Genomic DNA, 19,937 nt, shown 5'->3' with positions numbered 1-19,937 from the left:
CACAGGGCTTTAACAGGGTGTGACATCCTCTGTCCTTAACCCTCAGCAAGAGTAAGGAAAAACTACAAAAAACCCTTTTAACAGGGTAAAAATATGTAGAAACCTCAGAGAGAGCCACATGTGAGGGATCCCTCTCCCAGGACGGACAGAAGTGCAATAGATGCCACGTGCAGGAGAACATCATCAATAATCAAAGTCTCTAGCAGCATTGATGAAGCACAGTCCATGCTCAGCAACCATCTAGACCACGATCCACCATCCAGACCAGACGCCACTTCAGTCCTCAGTCACCGTCCACCGCCGCCCACCAGGAGGACCCATCACAAGCCACCACTGCGGTCCTGGTCCACCACCCGTGCCCAATGCCAACGCATTGGGCACGGGTATCACCATGTGTGATAGAAAAGCAATGAGTGGTTATAAAGACTAGACCAATGCTGTACTTAGTAAGAAAACCAGTCAGTGTCATTTGTAACTTGAGTTTCTATATAAAAAAAACTGTTTGTAAAGTAAAGTAATGAGACCTGAAACAATGTACTTTATTAAAGCCATTTAATGTTTGACAGCAACAAGAAGCATGAGAGACGAATTTCATGTTTTCTCTACATGGCCGTTTACCAAATAATGATATATATATATATATATATATATATATATATATATGTTCATATGTCAAACACCGACAGCGTGAGTTAGTGAACCTGCCAGTATCTTAAGATGCATTAACAGTCCAGTATTCAGCAGAGGTGTGGACTCGAGTCACATGACTTGGACTCGAGTCAGACTCGAGTCATGAATTTGATGACTTTAGACTCGACTTGACAAAATGTAAAGAGACTTGCAACTCGACTTGGACTTCAACATCAATGACTCGTGACTTTACTTATATTAGGTACCTTTTAGCCATGTATATCACGTATACCATGTATATCACAAAAAAGGCAGAACAAGAGATATATTAAATTGCTCAAAAAAAGTTAAAGAAGATTGACTATTATTGATGATTATTTAACGTAATCATAGAGGAGTTATGTTTAGGGCACCAAAATGGCTCGCAGCGGCACTTGGTGGAATCATACTACGTCCCCATCGTGCACAAATGACTGACAGACCTTTGGCCAATTTGGTCTTTTGCAAATGCAATGCAGCATAGGGCCCTGACATATAAAAAGCACAACCCTGTTCATTATTATGTTCAAGTATTTGTTATGTTTCTCACATGTACACACACACACAGTAAATATGAGGTGAGATAAATGAGATGAGATAAACACAGGACAGGACAGAAATGTTCATGTTCATGTATTTTTTATGTTTCTCACATGTACACACAGACACAGACAATATGAGGTGAGATAGATGAGATCAACACAGGACAGGACAGAAACTGCTGTGGAACTAGTTAAAATGCTAAATACAATGTTAGCACTTTTGTACAAATAATTACAGTTGCACTTGTTTTTTCAAATGTGTCCATTCTGTAGGAGTGGTTTAAAATGAAGAATATTCTTGCAAAATAGGAGTTAAATGTTAAAAATGACTGGTTAATAGTGCAATAGGGAAGTGCAATGTTGGCACAATTTTTTTTCTGCAATTTCAATTGCACTTGTTTTAATAAATAAATACAGATTTTAAAAGCATACATGATCTGTGTAAATATATTATTAATCAGTGATCAAAAGGACTCGAAAAGACTCGAAACTCAAACTGCAGGACTTGGACTTGACTTGAGACTTGTCAGTCTTGACTTGGGACTTGACTCGGGACATGCCTGTCTTGACTTGGGACTTGACTCGGGACTTGAGGGCAAAGACTTGAGACTTACTTGGGACTTGCAAAAAAATGACTTGGTCCCACCTCTTGTATTCAGTCTCACGTTTTTCTGAGCACGTTGAGCAAAGCGTAATTTGTATCTCTACAAAGTTTTACTTCTTACTTGGCAGAGTGAGGGCGCCTGTGGCTCAGGAGGTCGAGTGGGTCGTCACATAACCCTGAAGGTTGATGATCTGATCCCAATCTCCTCTAGTCCACATGCTGAAGGCAAGATACTGAACCTTTTATCACCATGTGTGATAGAAAAGCAATGAGTGGTTAAAAGGCTAGACCAATGCTGTACTTAGTAAGAAAACCAGTCAGTGTCATTTGTAACTTGAGTTTCTATATCAAAAAAACTGTTTGTAAAGTAAAGTAATGAGACCTGAAACAATGTACTTTATTAAAGCCATTTAATGTTTGACAGCAACAGGAAGCATGAGAGACGACAGTATGTCATGGAGCAACGGTCTTAAACTGACTTAACTAACTACCATTGACTGAGCAAATAAGTCCGACAACTCACCAATGCTGTGACGACAATGATCACACAGGTAAAATTGTGAATTGCTGAGATTCCACTTGATTAAAAGACAGTTTTGAGTATGTCACGCACAATAAAAACCAAAAACATGAAGTTACTCCATGTTGGGAGAAAAGAAATTATCCTCCCTAAAGAGAAGTGAAGAGAAAACTGTTTCCGAAGCTGTGAAGCCACTCTGAGCAGATTAAAATGTCCCTTGTAAATGTACAGTAACACACACTTACAGTAAAGTAATAAAGTGACATGTACTGGACTGCTACACAATTAAAAGTATTTACCTCAAAGACTCAGCTATTAAATGAAGATAACATTCAAACAATATTTTCATACTTTTTCGACTAAGGACATCTTGGTAAGTACAAGTACTACAACATACAAGTATGGGAAGAAGAAAAGAAAAGTTGTTCAAATCCCATTTAAACTACTTTAAAAAGACTTAATATATATTGCTGGTAATATTTTTCTTTAAGAAAATATAAATTGTGCGACTGAAGCTTACAATACACTGCTGGCAGTAGCGCCAGGTTCTGTGGTGACCTGCTGGAAAAGGGTCACCTGTCGAGGCGCTGTGTGCTGAGAGACTCCCTGGTAGAGAGCAAAAAACAAACAAACAAAAACAAGTGGACATCTCATGATGCCTGAATCCCTTGCACCAAAACCCAGATGCTGCTATGGTGTTTGTCACGGTGGAATGCTGCGGATATCACATGATGTGCACAAACAGCAGCCAAACTAGATTCAAACTCATATAGATACTTAAATAAGGGGGAGGCGGGCGGGGGGGGGGGGGGGGGGGGGGGGGTCTTGGAAAGAGTGGCAGTGTGAGGGAGAAAATTGTAGTGTCCAATCTAGTCCAGCAGTGAGCAGGCTAAGCATCGACTCAGTTGACGTGGTCCAGTGCGCGCAGCAGCTCCTCCCCCTGCAGCAGGAACTGACGGCCCGGAAGGGGGGCGTTGACCTCGCAGTCGTAGCGGGTGAGCTGCGGCAGGTAGAGAGGCCTGGTGACATCGGACGTGCTGCCCAGCAGACAAGAAGCCAAGTCTAACAGAGAGAAATAAATGAGTTATGATTGTCCTGATGACTGGACTTAGACAACTGTTTTACAAAACCAGCTTATTCACCTGAAGACAGCAGGAAGGTGGTGGTGGTTGTTCCTGACTCTGCGGCTTTCAGCTTTTTGCCCTGCACCAGTTGTTCCTCCAGCAAATTTCCCTTAAAAAATCATCAAGAACAGATATTAAAACTCCCCGTCTACAAAGGCAAAGACTTCCAAATAACTTATGTTTGGATGTTCAGAACTTACTTGTCCAAACATATCCTTTAATTCTCCCAGTTTTCTTTTGCGCTGTGCGTTCTGAGCCGCTAGAGTCCTGAGTGAAACTTCCTTGTCCAACTGTGGGGTCCTGTAGCACAGAGAGTTTGTGAGGGGGGGGTTGTTGGGGTCTGTTTTTCTTCTTTCTTTTGTACCCATGACCTTCTTGATGGAAGAGCAGTCTCCCATAATGCAAATATTGTCGTTGACTGCCATTTCCAATCTGGCCCTTTCTTTTTATCACTCTGTTTACTAGGTGCTTTATATGTGTTGTCTGTATGTTTGCTTTATTATGAAAAAGTTAAAAGTATTATAAAGACAAAAGGTGATGATGAGAAGTAATAAATATAGTGTATTTCAGAGACTTTACCTCTTGGCGATGATGGTTGCGAGATGAGCAACTATTACAGGCTCAAGTGGTGCCGGGGAACTTGTGCTACTCCCTACTCCACTGAATGGGGAGCTGGGGTAGCTGTCGACTTGCTGTGTGACTTGGACCGGAGAACTCTTGAGGGATTTGACCTGTCCACTTGTCAGAGGCTCATCTAGGGTCAGACTGCGCAGCTGGTAGTCATCGTCCATGGGGATGTAGGGCGCTAACATCTCCAGATCCAAGTCTTCCATCGCCTTGAGAAAAAAGGAACATCAGATTCAGACTGAGACGTTTTCACTGTATTATACCAACGATGAACTAAAATGCAGTAAAATCTACAGTGACTCCTAACAATATTACCTGTGTGTTGAAGGGGGTCTTGGGCTCTGTGTCAATGGCAAAAAGCTTCTCCACCAAGTCTAGTTTGAAGTCTGAGCTCATATCTGAGTCCATGGGGAAACAGTAGTCCATTGGACTGTCAGCCTGAAGAGAAGTCAAAGGTCATTAACGTCTCAGTGCATATCAATAAATTGGCAAAACGTTTATAGCTTATAACGTAAAATGACTGCAGTTCACTGAGTCTGACCTCTGAGGAGCGTTGACAGGTTATTGTGGTGGACGGAGTTGGAGGATAGCTCTCAGCTTTAGATTCCTCACTTTTGAATCCTCCTCTGGTGTTGAGAGGCTCGCTGGGTGGCAGGGGCGAGAGAGGCAGAGCCAGCTTCTCACTTGAGGAGGGAAGCATGACATCGTTGTAGAGAGGGGCGTCCTTAAGCAGCTGCATCTCTGAATCTGTACCAGAGGACAGAAGGTGGTTAGAATGGTTTCAGTTATATAAACTCTTGGTTTATGATGCAGGGAGTTTAGCCACGGACCAGGGCAGCTAAAGTCCAGGGAGATGATTGTGTCTCCAGCAGCCGGGGCCAGCAGGGTGAGGGCCTCAGGCTTTTCCTTCAGCTGGTCGTACAGGCTCGCCAGTGGCTGAGCCTTGGACGCCTGGGTGAAGAGTTTGATCACATCCAGCTCTGGGCCTTTCTCCGCTGCCTCCTCCACCTCGACCTGCTCCTCCACCTCCACCTCCTCGACCTCTTCGTCCTCCTCCTTCAGCAAGGTTGTTGACATGTCAGGCAGGATGCTCTCCACTACAACCTTTTCTTCCTTCTCCTGTCGCTTCTGCTCCTTCTTCACCAGTATCTCATCCTCAGTCTGCTCCAGAGACAAGATCAGTTTCTCCTCCTGGATACCACTGGTGTACAGGACGAAGACAAAGTTAAGCAGGTGTTAGATGGAGTTTACGGAGGATTTTGTGGCTCAGTTAAAAACAAGATTCAAACACTGATCAAAATTACAATTCACCACATTATCATGGTGGACATTAGCCGTCTCTTTACTTGGAAACTACCAAACAGGAAGTGACTCTTCTGTACCTGAGCACAAAGTTGACACAGACAACACACTGTGGTTGGGAGTTCTTGTTGTTGTAGATGACAGTGGCTTGGGTTTCAACCCACACAAAGCCTCCTCTCTTAGCCAACATCCGGTATTGTCCTGTGCTGACCTGGCCCTTTGCAAACACTAAGGACAAAAATATATATTATATTTATATTATAAAATATTAATTATGGCATATTGTTAAAAGTTTGTCAACAAAAAAAACATTCCACACTGGAATTTGTTAAAAAAAACTTGTAAGATTCATACTCACAGTTATGGTGAGACTTGGTGAGATGGTCAGAGTCCATAGCGTGATAGTACTCGTACACAGAACGATTTAAAAGGTCTTCTGGATCATAACCCATGAGCTCAGTGATCCTGGAGGAGCAAAGAAGATTAATTATATCACTGACTCGCTACATAAATGTAGAGATCACCTCCTGTAGTATCTATACTGAACACTAGGTGGCTCTGTACGACTGTGCAGAGGAAAACTGCTCATAATAGAAAAGTTCAACAGGAGTGGCTCAATAAACTGATTGTAATAAGCTTCTTAAACATATAGAATTCCCTGCTATGAACACACTCACCTCTCATCACAATAAGTGAACTTCATGTCCATCGTGTGGCGGCTGAGAAAGGTCTTTGTGTCCAGGGGGACCTCGATGTTGGAGGGGTGGGGGACGGGGTCACAGATCAAAACCAGATAGGGGACAGGTGCCTCCTTGAGTCCGTTAGAGGTCTCTTCAGTTTTGGTGTCATACACACGAACATGACCTGAGCAGTGGAGAACCTGGGGAGAGATGGTTTAGAACAAATAAGTTGATTTACTTAAAGGAAATGAGCTACTCAAATGTTTTGTGTTGAATGATTATAGGAGAGTAATGTTAACCTGCCTATAAAGCATACTTAATTAAAATATACTCCAAATGTGTGTATATGGATATGTTGATATTATTTGTATCTATATACAGGTGTATGCATGTGTGCAAATCTGTATCAAATATGGATTTATGTGCAGATATGATAATCTAGTCATTATCCAATATGGCACTCTTTGTTGTGACATAATGATTAAGTTATGACAATTCCTGTTGTATTTCTCTCTTACAATGAGTTTTTATTAATACTGTATTGATTATATATTTCTATCCATACGCTCTTTACGACTAACTAAAAAATGTATAAACAAAAAGATTTGACATGACCTAATATCCCAAAGGAAGGTATTCATGTTGTTTTAAAAAAAGGTTAATATTACGGCTGATGCATTTCTGACTCACCTTCCATGTAGCTGACTTGACGTTGACAGTGCGGCCCCTGCTTGTCAGAGTGCATTTCATTCGGAGGAAGAAGCTGCGCTCTGTGTTTGACTCTTTGGTCTTTTTGGAGCCTGAAACCACACAAGGAGAAAGAGAGCCACAGTTTAAAAAAGGGAAACAGTATCTGTATGTTGACAAACAGGCCTCCCTTCCTGCCGCAGCTCACCCAAAAATGTTTGCCTCCTAACAATATTTTGTATTTGCATTCAGAGGAGGTGTTAAGTGGTTAAGCTTTTATTTAGATGGCAGGTTAAATAAAGAAGAGGAGTCACCAGCCGTCAGATTGTAACCATTCTGACCTCTGCACCAAAGACAAAAAAACTGGTTCAAACAGCTTCCTTGTCTGAACCTGCTAGCTCAGAGTGAACTCTAATCCCTGTTGAAGAGTGTGCGTCTTCTAGAGGTCTGTTATAATATGACACTGCTCACTGGTGTTGTCTCTCACCCGTTTTGTGGATGAGCATCTCCCGCAGCTCCTCCTGGTCACAGGGATGTGTGAAGTCGAACACGCTGTGTCCAGTCAGGTCAAACTACAGCGGACAGAGTGAGCACAGACTTTAGGTTCTCTTACCACATACATGTACAGCAATTTGTCTCCAACATGTATGTGTGTTGACTTTTGCATCATTTACATTAACTATCTTAATGTTTATGTGCACTGTTGAGCATATCTATAAACATTTTACAATGACGATATTTAATATTAAAAGCATACATTTTGGGCGGAAGCATTTCTTGATTTCAATTTTTTCTCTGCTGATAAACAGCAGGTTAAATCTGACTAACCTGTGCCAGCCCGAGGCATTTGTTGACATTCTCAGAGAGATAAATGATATCTCCATCTTCAGACAGCACAATGAGGAAGCCATCCAGAGCCTTAAGGTAGGAGCTGTTTAGATGGATATCCAGCTCTGTTTCCTCTTCTGCAACTGGTTCATCTGGAAGTGATAACAGAGAGGGAGAGAGGAAGGTGGAGAAAAGCAAAAGGAAATCAGGATCCGAACATCATTGAGAGAGACTTTTGCTGAACGTCTAAAATCATGTTTACAGGGTAACACACACACACGCACACCCACACAATTGACTTCTTAGAGCAGCTGACTCAGTATTTTCTCGTCTATCACTGTTTCCTTTCCCTGCATCTATGAGTAATTGTCGCAGTCTCTTAAATGAGTCCTAATATCCTCCTGTAGTTCTTCAAATAATTTTTAAGGTGACAGCATCCTACAAGTAAATTCAATGAATTTACATTCTCAAGCAACAACATTAGCTGCATGACTGATGATCAGAGTGAAATACAGGTGTAACCCTTGCTTGCAATCTCCTACAATAGGTACAACAATTACAGATACTGACCAGAGGTGAGAAGCTTCCTTATGCGCAGATAGCTCATGGTGAGCCTCATGATGGAGGCCTTGTCCAGGCTGGAGCTGACGCTGTGGGGTAGGGGCAGCTCCTGGGCCAGCTCGTAGAAAACCTCCGACTCCTTCCCGCGGCGGCTTCGCGCCGCATCCCTGGACTTCTCCTTCCTCCGCTCCGAGCTCACTCTGCGGGAGACAGGCGGCGGGTCAGCCACAGACTTCAGACAAACTGGTTCTGATTCCACTATGTGCACCATGAGAGCGGGCATCCCTCTTTCTTGACTCTAGTGTCTGCACAGAGCCTTATCAGCCTTTAGCCTGATACTGAGGAGAAGGCTGCAGCAGCTGGAGTCTGCAGCGAGCCAGCTCCTAGCCAAGCCACAGTCTGAACCCCCATCAGACCCATTTACATGCATGGCTATCTGAGAGCGTCTTATTGGCCACTGACCAAAAGCAGCGGAGTCCACCCTCTTAGAGTGATTGGCTGGGAGGAGGGGAATGGATTCTCTTGGCTGTCTCCTGGTGCACAGCCAAGCTACAGGGCGACAGCAATCATGACATTTACGAGCCTGGCTCAACTGATCTACCGGGAGGAGAATGACAATACTGGCACTAACACAGAGAGCACACACAAACACAGAGTGACACCTGCAACTATCAGGACAAACCAGGCGCTAATATTTTAGCGCCTGAGCTGCATAACATCCAAATAAATGGCGTTCCAAAAGCACTTGGTTTTGAAATGTACACCTAATTGAAATTGATCTGTTATGGACTTACAGCATTGACCAAGGCCATATTGTTATTTCAGGCTCTCTAACAAGAAAATTGATTAGCTAACTAAAATTAGGCTACTGTGTATCAAATCACACGGGCTGGTTGCAGGAACACTTTGTTTTAGATAAAAAGTTTCCATCAAACATAGTTGATGTGAACAGCACCCGATAAACCAAAGATTCAGTCTTTGGTTTCTCCTTAACTTGTGCTTCATGTCTCACTTTGCCCCACAGCATTTTTTCTCGCTTTACGCCACAGCCAACATTTTGATAAAAATAACATCTCTTAGCAATCTCCTATAGCAACTGATACATTTTCTTGCTTTGAACTTAATCAATTGCTGTGTCAAAATAAATTGATTGAGGTAGAAATACTTAAATCATACATGTTGATGAACTTCCAACATATAAAACCATGTGATTGATGCTAGCTGAAGATTAGCCTGAATTGCTAAGAGATGTTGTTTTTTCTAAAATGTTGACTGTGGGGTAAAGTGAGACAAATGCTGTGTGGTAAAGTGAGACATTAAGCACATATTTTAGTGTAATATTACATTACATACGTTTTATTTGTAATGTCACAAACATTGTAGAAAAGCCATCATGCCAAGAAACTAAACCAGGAAGACAACCTGGGGCCAAACACCCCTCGCAGGCATGGAGAGTGCAGCCGCTGAGGTCATGCAAGGAAAGAAGTCCTTAAGAAAAGCTGGAAGGGATATAAATATTGAAAAGGCAACCCTCAAAAGATTCATAAAGAAAAAAGAGAAAGGGGAAGTAAAATCAGTAGCCTGGGGTGCAGTGGCTGAGGTAAAGAGAATATTCACAGATGAGATGGAGGAGGAGCTTGCCAAACACTTGAAACAACCAGCTGACCAGTTGCATGGCCTTGCTCCAGTTAAGTGCCGTGAACTGGCATTTAAATACGCAGCGAAAAACAATACCCCTGTCCCTGCCAATTGGACAGAGAAACAATGTGCAGGTAAGCTAGGGTGTGCAAGAGATCACATGAATCATAATAATCATAAATGTGCTTAATTGACCAATCCCCATGATTCTGTTACTAGTCCGATATTAGTTTTGGAATGTGTGGTTGTCCTCTACCCCCTTGATTTCTCTGGTCTGTCTCACTTTACCCCTTAGCTTACCCCTTAAAAAACACTTTTTTTAGAACAATCATATTTTCACTGCCCTTTGTCCTGAAGACATGCTGATCATTTCCATTGCTCGGAATCATCCTGAATTAATGGGAAATACGTAAATTTTACTGATACATCATTTTAGCTCGCCTAGAGGGGAGCAAATGTAAAAAATGTCTCCCCTATCATCCAGTTCTATGTGTAACTGAGATTTTTGGGTGTGCGTGTACCAGAAATCCTTATTTCCTTATTTCCACTTCCGCACACAACAGAGGCTCAAACGACAGCTATGATCACAAGCCTTCACATTCGGCCACATGTTTGCACATTTGTCAAATACCAATGACAAATATTGACATCTTCTGGCGACATCATAGAACATGAATGTCTGGATGTCGAGAAAGGTAACTGCAGCGTTATGTAATCAGCTCTGTACTGTATCAACACATTTTCCCATTAAATTCTTTTTTCCAAACAACCATCTCTACTTACGTTCAAGTAAACAGCTTCATTTATCACCATAGGCTGGAATGACTACAAATGATTACAGGTCATTGTACACAGCCGTTGGGAAAGTGCTCTCGCTAAGCTACAGGCCAAGTTCCAGAGGATCTAATGACGGATAAACTCCAGACATTGTTATAAACTAGGCTCCAACTTGGAGACTAGATGAATGATTAGTACTAGCATGCACACAAATCGTTTTCCTCTGTAGTTGCTCAATTACATCATGTTATGCAAATCCTGTTCAAATAGAGTCCAGCTGTAATATTCTACTACAATACACTGCCATTGATAAAGAGGAAGAATACATAGAAGGAATAGCCTCAATTAATCATGAGAAACAACAGTGATTAAGCCACTAATACCAAAGCTCTGTAATACCAAGGATTAATTACTAAGTAATTGATATTAGGCAATAAACGTATCTAAATCTGCAGGCCATAAAGGACAGCAGACAGAATTGAATCATAGTTTCCGTGTGTAGTTTCCAAAGTTACACACATGTGACACCGCTGTGGACCACAACCACTTTGTTTGTAATTGTATGTCTCATTCCACATATGATATTGTATTATAAAAAGTTAAATAAGTTACTATTTGATGACCCGCCTCTTGGACTTGCAAAAGGACTCAGCACACTGCTTTTATTCTTTCACATAAAACATGAAATGAACACCAAACGCTTCTCTTGATGTTAAAACAAAGTCGAGTGGAGAGGCCACGTTGCATAACACTATTAACTCACAGGGTGATGCCCACCAAGCAGGGCTATGCATGACATGCCTCGCAACACAATCACTTTTGCAGTTTTGCTCCGTTTAACTAACTTGTGTTGTTTTGAATCAGCGGCGTTATGTAAACAACTTTTTTGGAACTGTCTTTAACAGATTTGAATGTGTGGACTGGAGAGCAATAGGGGACAAGAACAGAGTACAATGAAAATCAACATGGGCAATTCCAACAGAGCTGCTTGTGTATTTCGTTCCCAGGGGCTGACCTTATTCATTAGAGTAGAGTTCTCTCTATCTGTCAGTACTGTTTAGTGTAACAGTAAACACTGTCTTATCTGTTATATAATCCAGTTCAGGGAAACACCACAACTAAAACTTTGACTCAAAACGATGGGAAAGGCAACACAAGGCTGAAAATAAACTCCTTTCACGGTCAAACGAACAGTTTAGCAGGGATTTCCCCCAAATCCCTGGATATAATACTGTAAGAGAAATTCTGACACAAATTGCATTTTGTACTGGATTATAAAAATCGTGATTACAGCCTGTTTGGACCTGGAATAGGGAAGCTGCGGTAAAAGATAATGGATTAGCCTTTACACGTTTCCTTGTGCTAATAATGTAGTAAACAAATGGTCATCTAAATATAAAAAACACTGGAGGCTAACTCTGAATGTGAGTGTTTTTGGATAAATGCAAAAAAAAAACAGAAAGGCAAGGTCCTTTTCTGGCAATATGATAAAAGACAACTGCCTTTAAGCAGGTGTATGTGTTTATAACCGCACATTTGTTTGTAAAAGGAGATATGAAAAGCTGCCAGGACAAAAAATCCAGGATGCACAAAGGTACAATGCGTCCTTCCTCATACTTCCTTCCATACATCGTTTATGAGAAGCTCTGTCAAACCCATTAACACAGTGGTGTATTTATTAATCTGTGTATTACATGGATAAAGTGGGATTGCTTCATTATTAAGACGTCGTCCCAATTTAATTTTAGGAGGCCTTAGAACTTAGCAGTCTGATAAAAACAAGCGCAAAACCAGTGCACACCTCTTAATTTTGTCTTCGGTCACAAAGCTTACAGGAGAAAAATGTGCACACAAACAACACAAATCTATAGCCTGTTTCAACAAGTTCTCTCATTTCTTATTCAAGATGTAACAGGCCTGCAAATAAGCAGTAATTGTGCTTGAATGTCAGCCTGCAATTTGCCAGCTAGTGAATCGTTACACACATTTGGCCACTCCTATTGACGTCAAGCCCTGGTGATTAAGAGATGAGACAGAAATAATACGGTGGCACCTCACAGGGACTTGCTCAAACCGCATCCAGCCAGACCACAACTTTGATTCTTTCTTAGATAAAAGTGAACACACATTTACTGGAACCAATGAGGATGTAGACGCCTTACCTACACAAAGAGCCTAATTTCAAACTGGCCGAGACTAGGGGACAAGCATTCGGTAGCTGGTCATAGTCCACAACAATAACAACACATTCACGATATTGGGCAAATGCTGGAAAGTGATTAGAAGAGAACTTATGGTAGCTATTCAACTAGTCGGGCAGCAGACGTTTGAATTATTGCCACTCCACCATTTTGGCACAAGTGCACAACGTCAAGAGACTGAATAGAATCTTAATAACAAATGAAGAACAGGATATTCAAAATCTTGGAAACCTTTGCATATACCGTGCCAAGTTTTCCGTTAAGACAATGACACCCATTGTCCTGACTGCGTTTTACCTCTGTGAATCTATTGATGTTGTTTATGGAAGAATTGAATTGTCACTATTTAATCCCAGCTGAAACTAGAGGAATCCCTGTCCCCCTGTCCACTTTTACAACTGACGATTTAGCAGGTGACTTTTTGGTCTAAAGTTGGTGTTACCGTGAGGAAGACCATTTCCCTCCGTTTAAACCTGGACAGTTAAATGTATGACCCATACTCAAACCAGGGCAGATTGTGGGATGAAAAAAACATGCTAATCTTGCACTCGGATGTCTGAGTATAAACTCATCTGTCACAAGGACACTAAGCCACTGCTAAATAATCTGCTGGATGAGGTATCTGGGCATGATCAGTTAAATGATCCTATCCTACTATCAATACTTTTAACCAATTATCAAGAGAACCCTATCAATAAAAAGCATAAGATCAACTACATTCAACTAACCCTACACACAATTAACATTTCGTCATTTTCGTCAATTACAATTAGCTCCAACTCAAATCAATCAACATAACAACAATCCATTTAACTTAAGTTTTACCACTTTACTACATTTGGTCTTTGATTCAAACTATGCAAACTTGAATACTCTGGCATTTACCTATTGAGCAGACTCAGTACGTGATTGTATTGCACTACTTTTGATGGGCATATCTTAGTTTTTTGTTGTTGTTTCCCCATAGAGGTACGACTGGCTTTAAAAAACAAACACTCAACTCACTTAGTTTGACAGATCTCCAAAGGATGGGTTCTGTCTAAACTCCACTCAAAGATAGTTTACAACACAAGTTTACAAACTGTGGAACTAAAAGAGCATCAGTACGAGCCAGAAAACTAAAAGAGAAATTGAACCTTCTGTAAAGCCTGAATATTTCATCAGAGCCCACACACCACACCTCCAGCATGGCTCACATTAGCGCTAGCAGCTCGTCACTCAGCACTGTCCATGTTGGCATGTCCAACCCAAACAGAACTCCGTCTGTGACCTGCTATGTGTATGGTCAGAAACATGTAAATAAAGCTAACGCTGCATCCAGGGACTGTGAGAGCCGATTAAAAACAAAAACGAAGCAACGCTACCGGACGGAAATAAAGTTCAAAAGCTGATTTAATGAAAGCAAACACACAAATAAGTCTAATGAGACGTCCCCTGTGTTAACTAGTCGGGTTCTGTAGCTTGCTAAATAAGCTACTTAACAGAAATCGCTTCGGCTGGCTCTACGTCAGCTAGCTAGCTGTGTTAGCTGCTAGCCGCCGAGCCGCGTCGCTAGTTTGTGTCGAACAAACGCGCCGAAGCAGGAGTTCACCTTGAGATAAAACTAGAAATGTCACCGCGGTAGGAGCAGTGAAACCCCGACAGAGCACCACAGGTGTCCGGGGAGCTCCCACAACAACACGCTTGCCTGCTACGTAGCATGAGCTAGCAGCGACGTTACCTTTTCTTTTCGGGTACAGTTCCTGTGTCCATGTCAGGACGAAAGGACCCGAGTTGAGGCTCTGTAACGATATCCAGCTGTATCCGGGCCCGTGGAGGAAATAAATCCCGCTGTTTCTCTGTGGTGTGACGGGTTATTAGACCCTCAGGCGGTTTAGCATATGACTCCCCGCTGTCAGTTGGTGGACGGATTGAGGTTTTGTCCTGTGAAGATCAGCCGCTTCTCCTCCTCTTCCTCTTCTTCTTCTTGTTCTTCTTCTTCTCCTCGGTGCCACGCTGGAGACGCGTTCACTTGCTGAGACAATGCTGCTGCTGCTGCTGCACGGTCTCTGGCTCCTCCCCGGCTGCTCCGCGGGGCCGCGCAATCACATGATTTTTCTACTACCACCGGTGACGCGCAATTGAAACCGTCACTGTAACTTACTGCCCCTAGATAAAGTTCATGAGAAACTGCACAGCACCAAACATCACACTTCTTCTCTCTCTTTCGGTTTTACAGTAACGTCCTTACATGTTTGTTCAGTAGTAATATTAATGCTACTACTACTATATAGTACTACAATATAATAATAATAACAATAATGTTAATAATAATAATAATGATAATAGTAATGACAGTGTCTGTTTCTAGGTCATTTCTCAAAACTTGCTTTTAACAAATGGTGTTTACATGATCGTTATTGCTTTATTCGATCATTTCCCTTTGCCATTCCTTTCTAATTATGTTGTATTCGTTTATTTGTTGTCTACACATTTTTTATTATTTAGTGCTGTTGTATTCAATTTTTTCTTGTCTTTAATGTTTTGTTATTGTTATCGTTATATTTAATTTGTCCCCTTGGCACTTTGAAAAACAGCTGGTTTGAAAGGTGCAATATAAATCAGGTAATTCAAGTTATGATTATTATGATTTCGTCCTCGATTGGGTATATGTGAATAGGCCCACTGCTATCAATTTTAGATAGCAACACAGGAGTTGTTGCCACAGGGAGGAGGGTACAGTCGCTTCTGCTCTGTCACCCATTGGGGTCTTACTTAAATCAATACTTACTTAACCAAAAAGCACTTAACGTCAGAGACCTGTGAACTGAAATTTTCCAGGGCATGCAGTTTGGGCTGTAATGGCCCTGTCTGAAAGGGTAGCTTTGCGTGTATGGGATTTATTCCAAAATAAAAGGTTGTTAAGCTAATTGTCACAACAGGAGTCCAAACTGAGTTCAGTTTTTATCTTTTTCGTGTTCCCAAAAGTGTGGGCATAACATATGTAATAATATCTCAATTGTATAGTTGTGACTGAAAGCATTTGATCGTGTTTTAACTTAACACAATATAGATACAGGAAAGTGGTGCTCTCAGTGGGTGTGTCCTGTGTGATTTCCTGTGTTTTCACAACATTTGAGGTCCAGTACGATCAGCTGAAAACACAGGATATTTTAGACATAACTCCTCTATGCATTGGCAAAAACAGTATCCAGATGTCCACTTCACACTCTCTGGCTGGCAGATGGTTCTGGTAATTTTCCTGAATTGCTTTGGAGACGTCTCCCCGGTCTGGCCACTCCTCCCTCACCACTGTTGCTCATACTTGGTTGTTATCCATGTCACCTGTGACATGTCACCTCTTGCTTTTGAAAAGACAATTTGAAGGAAAATAATATCTCAGAGCACAGTTCAGATCCCATTCACATGTCTCTTTGCTGTGCTGCCATGCAATACTCCATCCTCTTACTTAGCACATTTTGGTTGTTGCATTTGGCAATGACAATCAAACTCAGCTTTGGTGGTCACTTCCCAGAACAGTTTGGCTGAGCGAGACAACACCTCAGTGTGAGAGGCTGAGCAGCAGACTCTGAGTTCATGTTAATACATAACCAGGCTGACTTTGTGCAGCTTTGTCAGACTTTGTGAATTTACATTTTTTTGGTCTGTGAACCACAGTGTGACTCAGAGAAGCAGTGAAGTATAGCTTGGACACCCAGTCGACAGTTTAACAAACTAATAACGCCTTAATTTGTCCTGCAACAGACCGTGCAGTCGTGAAGGTCATCTTGATTTTCTTACTGCAGTCATTTTAAAGAGAGGTGAACAACTACTACTGTTTATGTATTCAGTTACTATCACTCCAGCCAGCCAAACCTTCCTTTGTTGCAATTGATCAGAGTAGTGAGCCAATAGTTCCACCACAAACGTTGACGTAACCCGGCCTCTCTAGAAGTGCAAACAGTTTTACGGTGTGGCACAACGTTTCCTCTATGTCTTAAAAGTTGAATCAAACAACACTGCTGCGTATCAACATTATAACCACACCTTTGTAAGAGAAATGTAGAAAACAAGAACTACTGCATTGTCAGTGTGTTAATGTTCATCGTTTGGTTGGCTTGTCTCTGAATCTGTGTCTTCATCATTGTAATCAATCCAGTGAACACATGATGAAGAGAACAATTTAAAAAGTGAAAAAGATTTCTCGAGGTGCTGTCTCTGTGTGGAGTCTTTGTGTGGCTGCGTTTGTGTTATCAATCAGACAGGCAGGACAGCGGGGTCAAACACCGACTCCATCCCTCAGCGCACAGACGCCGCTGGCAGCCATCAGCAAGTCTCAGTAATGAAAGCTGAGACAGGGCTCGTCAAACTCTCCTCTCATTCAGACATCACCAGAGGAAAAAGATGCCAAACGGGACCATGTTAACGGGCAAACAAAAAAGTCATTTAATCCAATATCCCATATGTTTGTATAGCACCCAGCACCCATGCTTGTTAAAGAAAGCTTAAGGTGGAATGCCTCTTAAGTCAATGCACGTCTAAATCTTGAGTTAAAGTGATGTTTAAAGTGAATCAGAGACATAACAGGGATGAAGTAAGACAGAGAGCGGTTTGCAACGGTGTTTTAGGCTCCACCAACGTTAATATAAAACAAGTGCAGTACCCGTTATAAACCTGACTGCTTGGAACAGACTTTTTCTTGGCCTGTGGTGAGGCTGCATAGCTACTTTCTATTTCTCGTCACAAGTGAGTCCTCCTCAAACAACATACTAATAAACAGACTCTGGTGCAGAGGGAAGTTAGAAAACTTTGCGTTCATCCTACCTGGTTTATCCGAAGATTTCACAGTTAATGTTTTTCATTTAGTGAAATTTATTTTATTTTATTATTGTTCACTTGTGTAGTTTATTTAAAAGCTTAAATGATTTACTGAACGTCTGTTATTGTCTCATACATTGCATGTTGTCCACTTCAGAGATCTGTTAAGAAATTAACTTTCAAACCCTAGATTTGCTTTTACTTCGAAGAGATTCTCAAGATGTTGTTGCCACATTGGAGATAAGCACCTGCTTCCATGAATGCGTCAGTCCAACATGATGAATAATCAAATTATTAAAACGATCAGTTGGCAGTTTTAATGCGCGGTTTGACCCAGTTGCCGATCACTGCTGCAGTTTATCTGAGGATGTAGAAGACATGTTCATCTTAGGCTGCAGACTAAAGACACACTGTTCCACCCCCGCTTTGATACAGAGGACTGCGTGTCCAAATCGCATCAAACTTGGCACTGTCCTTCCTCCGGCAATTTCCAAGAGACCTGCAAAGTGGGAAGTCCATTAGGGGAACAGTTCGTGAGATATGCGTTCCACATACAGACAGACGTTTGACGGAGTCAGTAGATAAATAAGTAGGCAATTGTTAGAAAAAAACATTAATAAATACAATTCAGAATAGATATTTTTTTATTTTATTGAAACGGGCTGGAACCACTTTATTTAACTGAATTGCTGCATCAGCACCACCACACTCTACCCCAAGCACTGAGGTGGACCAACCTGATGCTTCTGGATGTCCCGAGATCTTGGCTCTAAAATAGAGGTGACTGGGGCTTTTCAATTGGCTGCACCTAATCTCTGGAACAGTGTTTCGTATCAGAACCACTCAGAACCTCAAAACAATTGAAGCCCTCACTTAGGACCCTCTTCTTCTCACTGGCTTTCAATTTGAGTTGAGTTTGAGACTCTTGGTTGCTTGTGATGTTTACCCTATTATTGCTTTTGTGTTTTTTTATATATATATAATATATGTATTTTTAAGCCTATTCAGCACTTTGGTCACCGGTTGTTGTTTCAACAATATATAAGTAAACTGAAGAGGTCAACAGATGTGATGTGGTGCCTGAAGACTTCCTCCCTCTAACTAACAGGAAGCCTCCATCTCCGTCCTGTGGGGTCGACAGTCTTAATATTGAGTAGGTTCAGCACAGGGTGCACGAGATCCCACAGTACAATCCAAAATCTTTTTTCCCCCTTTGTTGTTGTTCTATCAGTTTTAATTTATCTTATCAGCGGCAGACAGTGTGCTGAATTCTTGCTCTCTCAAAGTGGCACAAAAAAGACCTGATTGTCACTTCCTGTTTCTATCAAAGGCGAGAGTAGTGACGCTGGGAGGTTTCCTGTTTATTCTCTGATGGTTTGCAAATACAAAATGAGCTGCAGAAGGCCTCCACCACATGACGTGCCTACTGCTACAGTTTCAAAGCTATCTCTCTGTACTTCCCCCATTTTGTTTTCTCACAGAGAGTCTGGTTTAAATGTTCAACGAGGAGTCAGTAACTTTCAGATTTGCATGTTTGAAAATCTCAAGTTTCTGTTAGCCACGCAGTCTGACCGCGGACCTGGAGGCTTTCACTCTGTGTTTGTTGAGAGGGCAGCACCCTGAGTTACCGTCACACACATTAGAAACTCATCTGACTCTGGTGTTTGCCAAACATCTTACGGTCACTCTTCCTTTGTTCAGGGCAACTGTCTGGTGAAATCTCAAGACTTCTGGGTATTTCACAGTTGCCATGATTCACAATAGAGCTTGCACTTCAATCCAATTTCTTGCATCATTTTCAAAATGCCTGGCTGTTCAAATCATTCGTCATCGATGCAGATGGCAAGTTTTTTAATACAGGATGTGACTGAAAAATAAAAACATCACCTATTACACATATATTTAATGATATTTAATGATTTAGTGACCCAGAACATTCTATGTTTTTAATCACCTCCACCAAAGAGTTTTTTTTTGTTGTTTTAGATTGCTAGTTAGCAGCATTACACAAAAACTGTACCACAAATTTTACCCCAAAATCTGGTACATTCTCTACAGGTCAGGGAAGAACCCATTAAATTTTGGTGCAGATCTGGATCATGGGGCAAATCCAGGATTTATTTTCACATTGTGTGACAAGGCATTTTCCTTGTAGTCTGAGACAATAGTTCAGGGATTCATCGATCTTGATTAGTAAATACGACATTTTTAGGAGACTGATATTTATGGTCAATTAAAAAGTTTGGGTTCATTCACTATGCTCTGGTGAGAGACATTCTAGTTAGAACTTTAACCATTTTCAATGAGGTTGGATATAGTGATGTTTTTAGCAGTTTTCTGTGCAAAATGTAAGTTTTTGCCTACTATTTTGAAAGTGCAG

The 19,937-nt window shown here is 41.5% G+C and overlaps 1 protein-coding gene across 1 annotated transcript; it reads right to left on the bottom strand.

The window, feature by feature from the left end:
• Window positions 1–2,208: 2,208 nt before the first annotated feature.
• Window positions 2,209–14,806, bottom strand: hif1aa (hypoxia inducible factor 1 subunit alpha a). The gene is made up of 15 exons (XM_062398044.1): window positions 14,481–14,806; window positions 8,154–8,344; window positions 7,584–7,735; window positions 7,243–7,327; window positions 6,759–6,868; window positions 6,066–6,268; window positions 5,747–5,853; window positions 5,469–5,616; window positions 4,917–5,287; window positions 4,628–4,833; window positions 4,402–4,524; window positions 4,039–4,295; window positions 3,660–3,759; window positions 3,478–3,568; window positions 2,209–3,397 (listed from the first exon to the last, which is right to left on the bottom strand). Exons 1-15 carry the CDS (start codon window positions 14,510–14,512, stop codon window positions 3,237–3,239), a joined length of 2,337 nt encoding a protein of 778 aa, XP_062254028.1. The 5' UTR covers window positions 14,513–14,806; the 3' UTR covers window positions 2,209–3,236.
• Between the last annotated feature and the right edge of the window lie 5,131 nt (window positions 14,807–19,937).

This window comes from Platichthys flesus, chromosome 10 (assembly GCF_949316205.1).
Source record: "Platichthys flesus chromosome 10, fPlaFle2.1, whole genome shotgun sequence".
Classification (NCBI taxonomy): domain Eukaryota; kingdom Metazoa; phylum Chordata; class Actinopteri; order Pleuronectiformes; family Pleuronectidae; genus Platichthys; species Platichthys flesus.
This window is presented reverse-complemented; position numbering and strand designations above follow the sequence as displayed.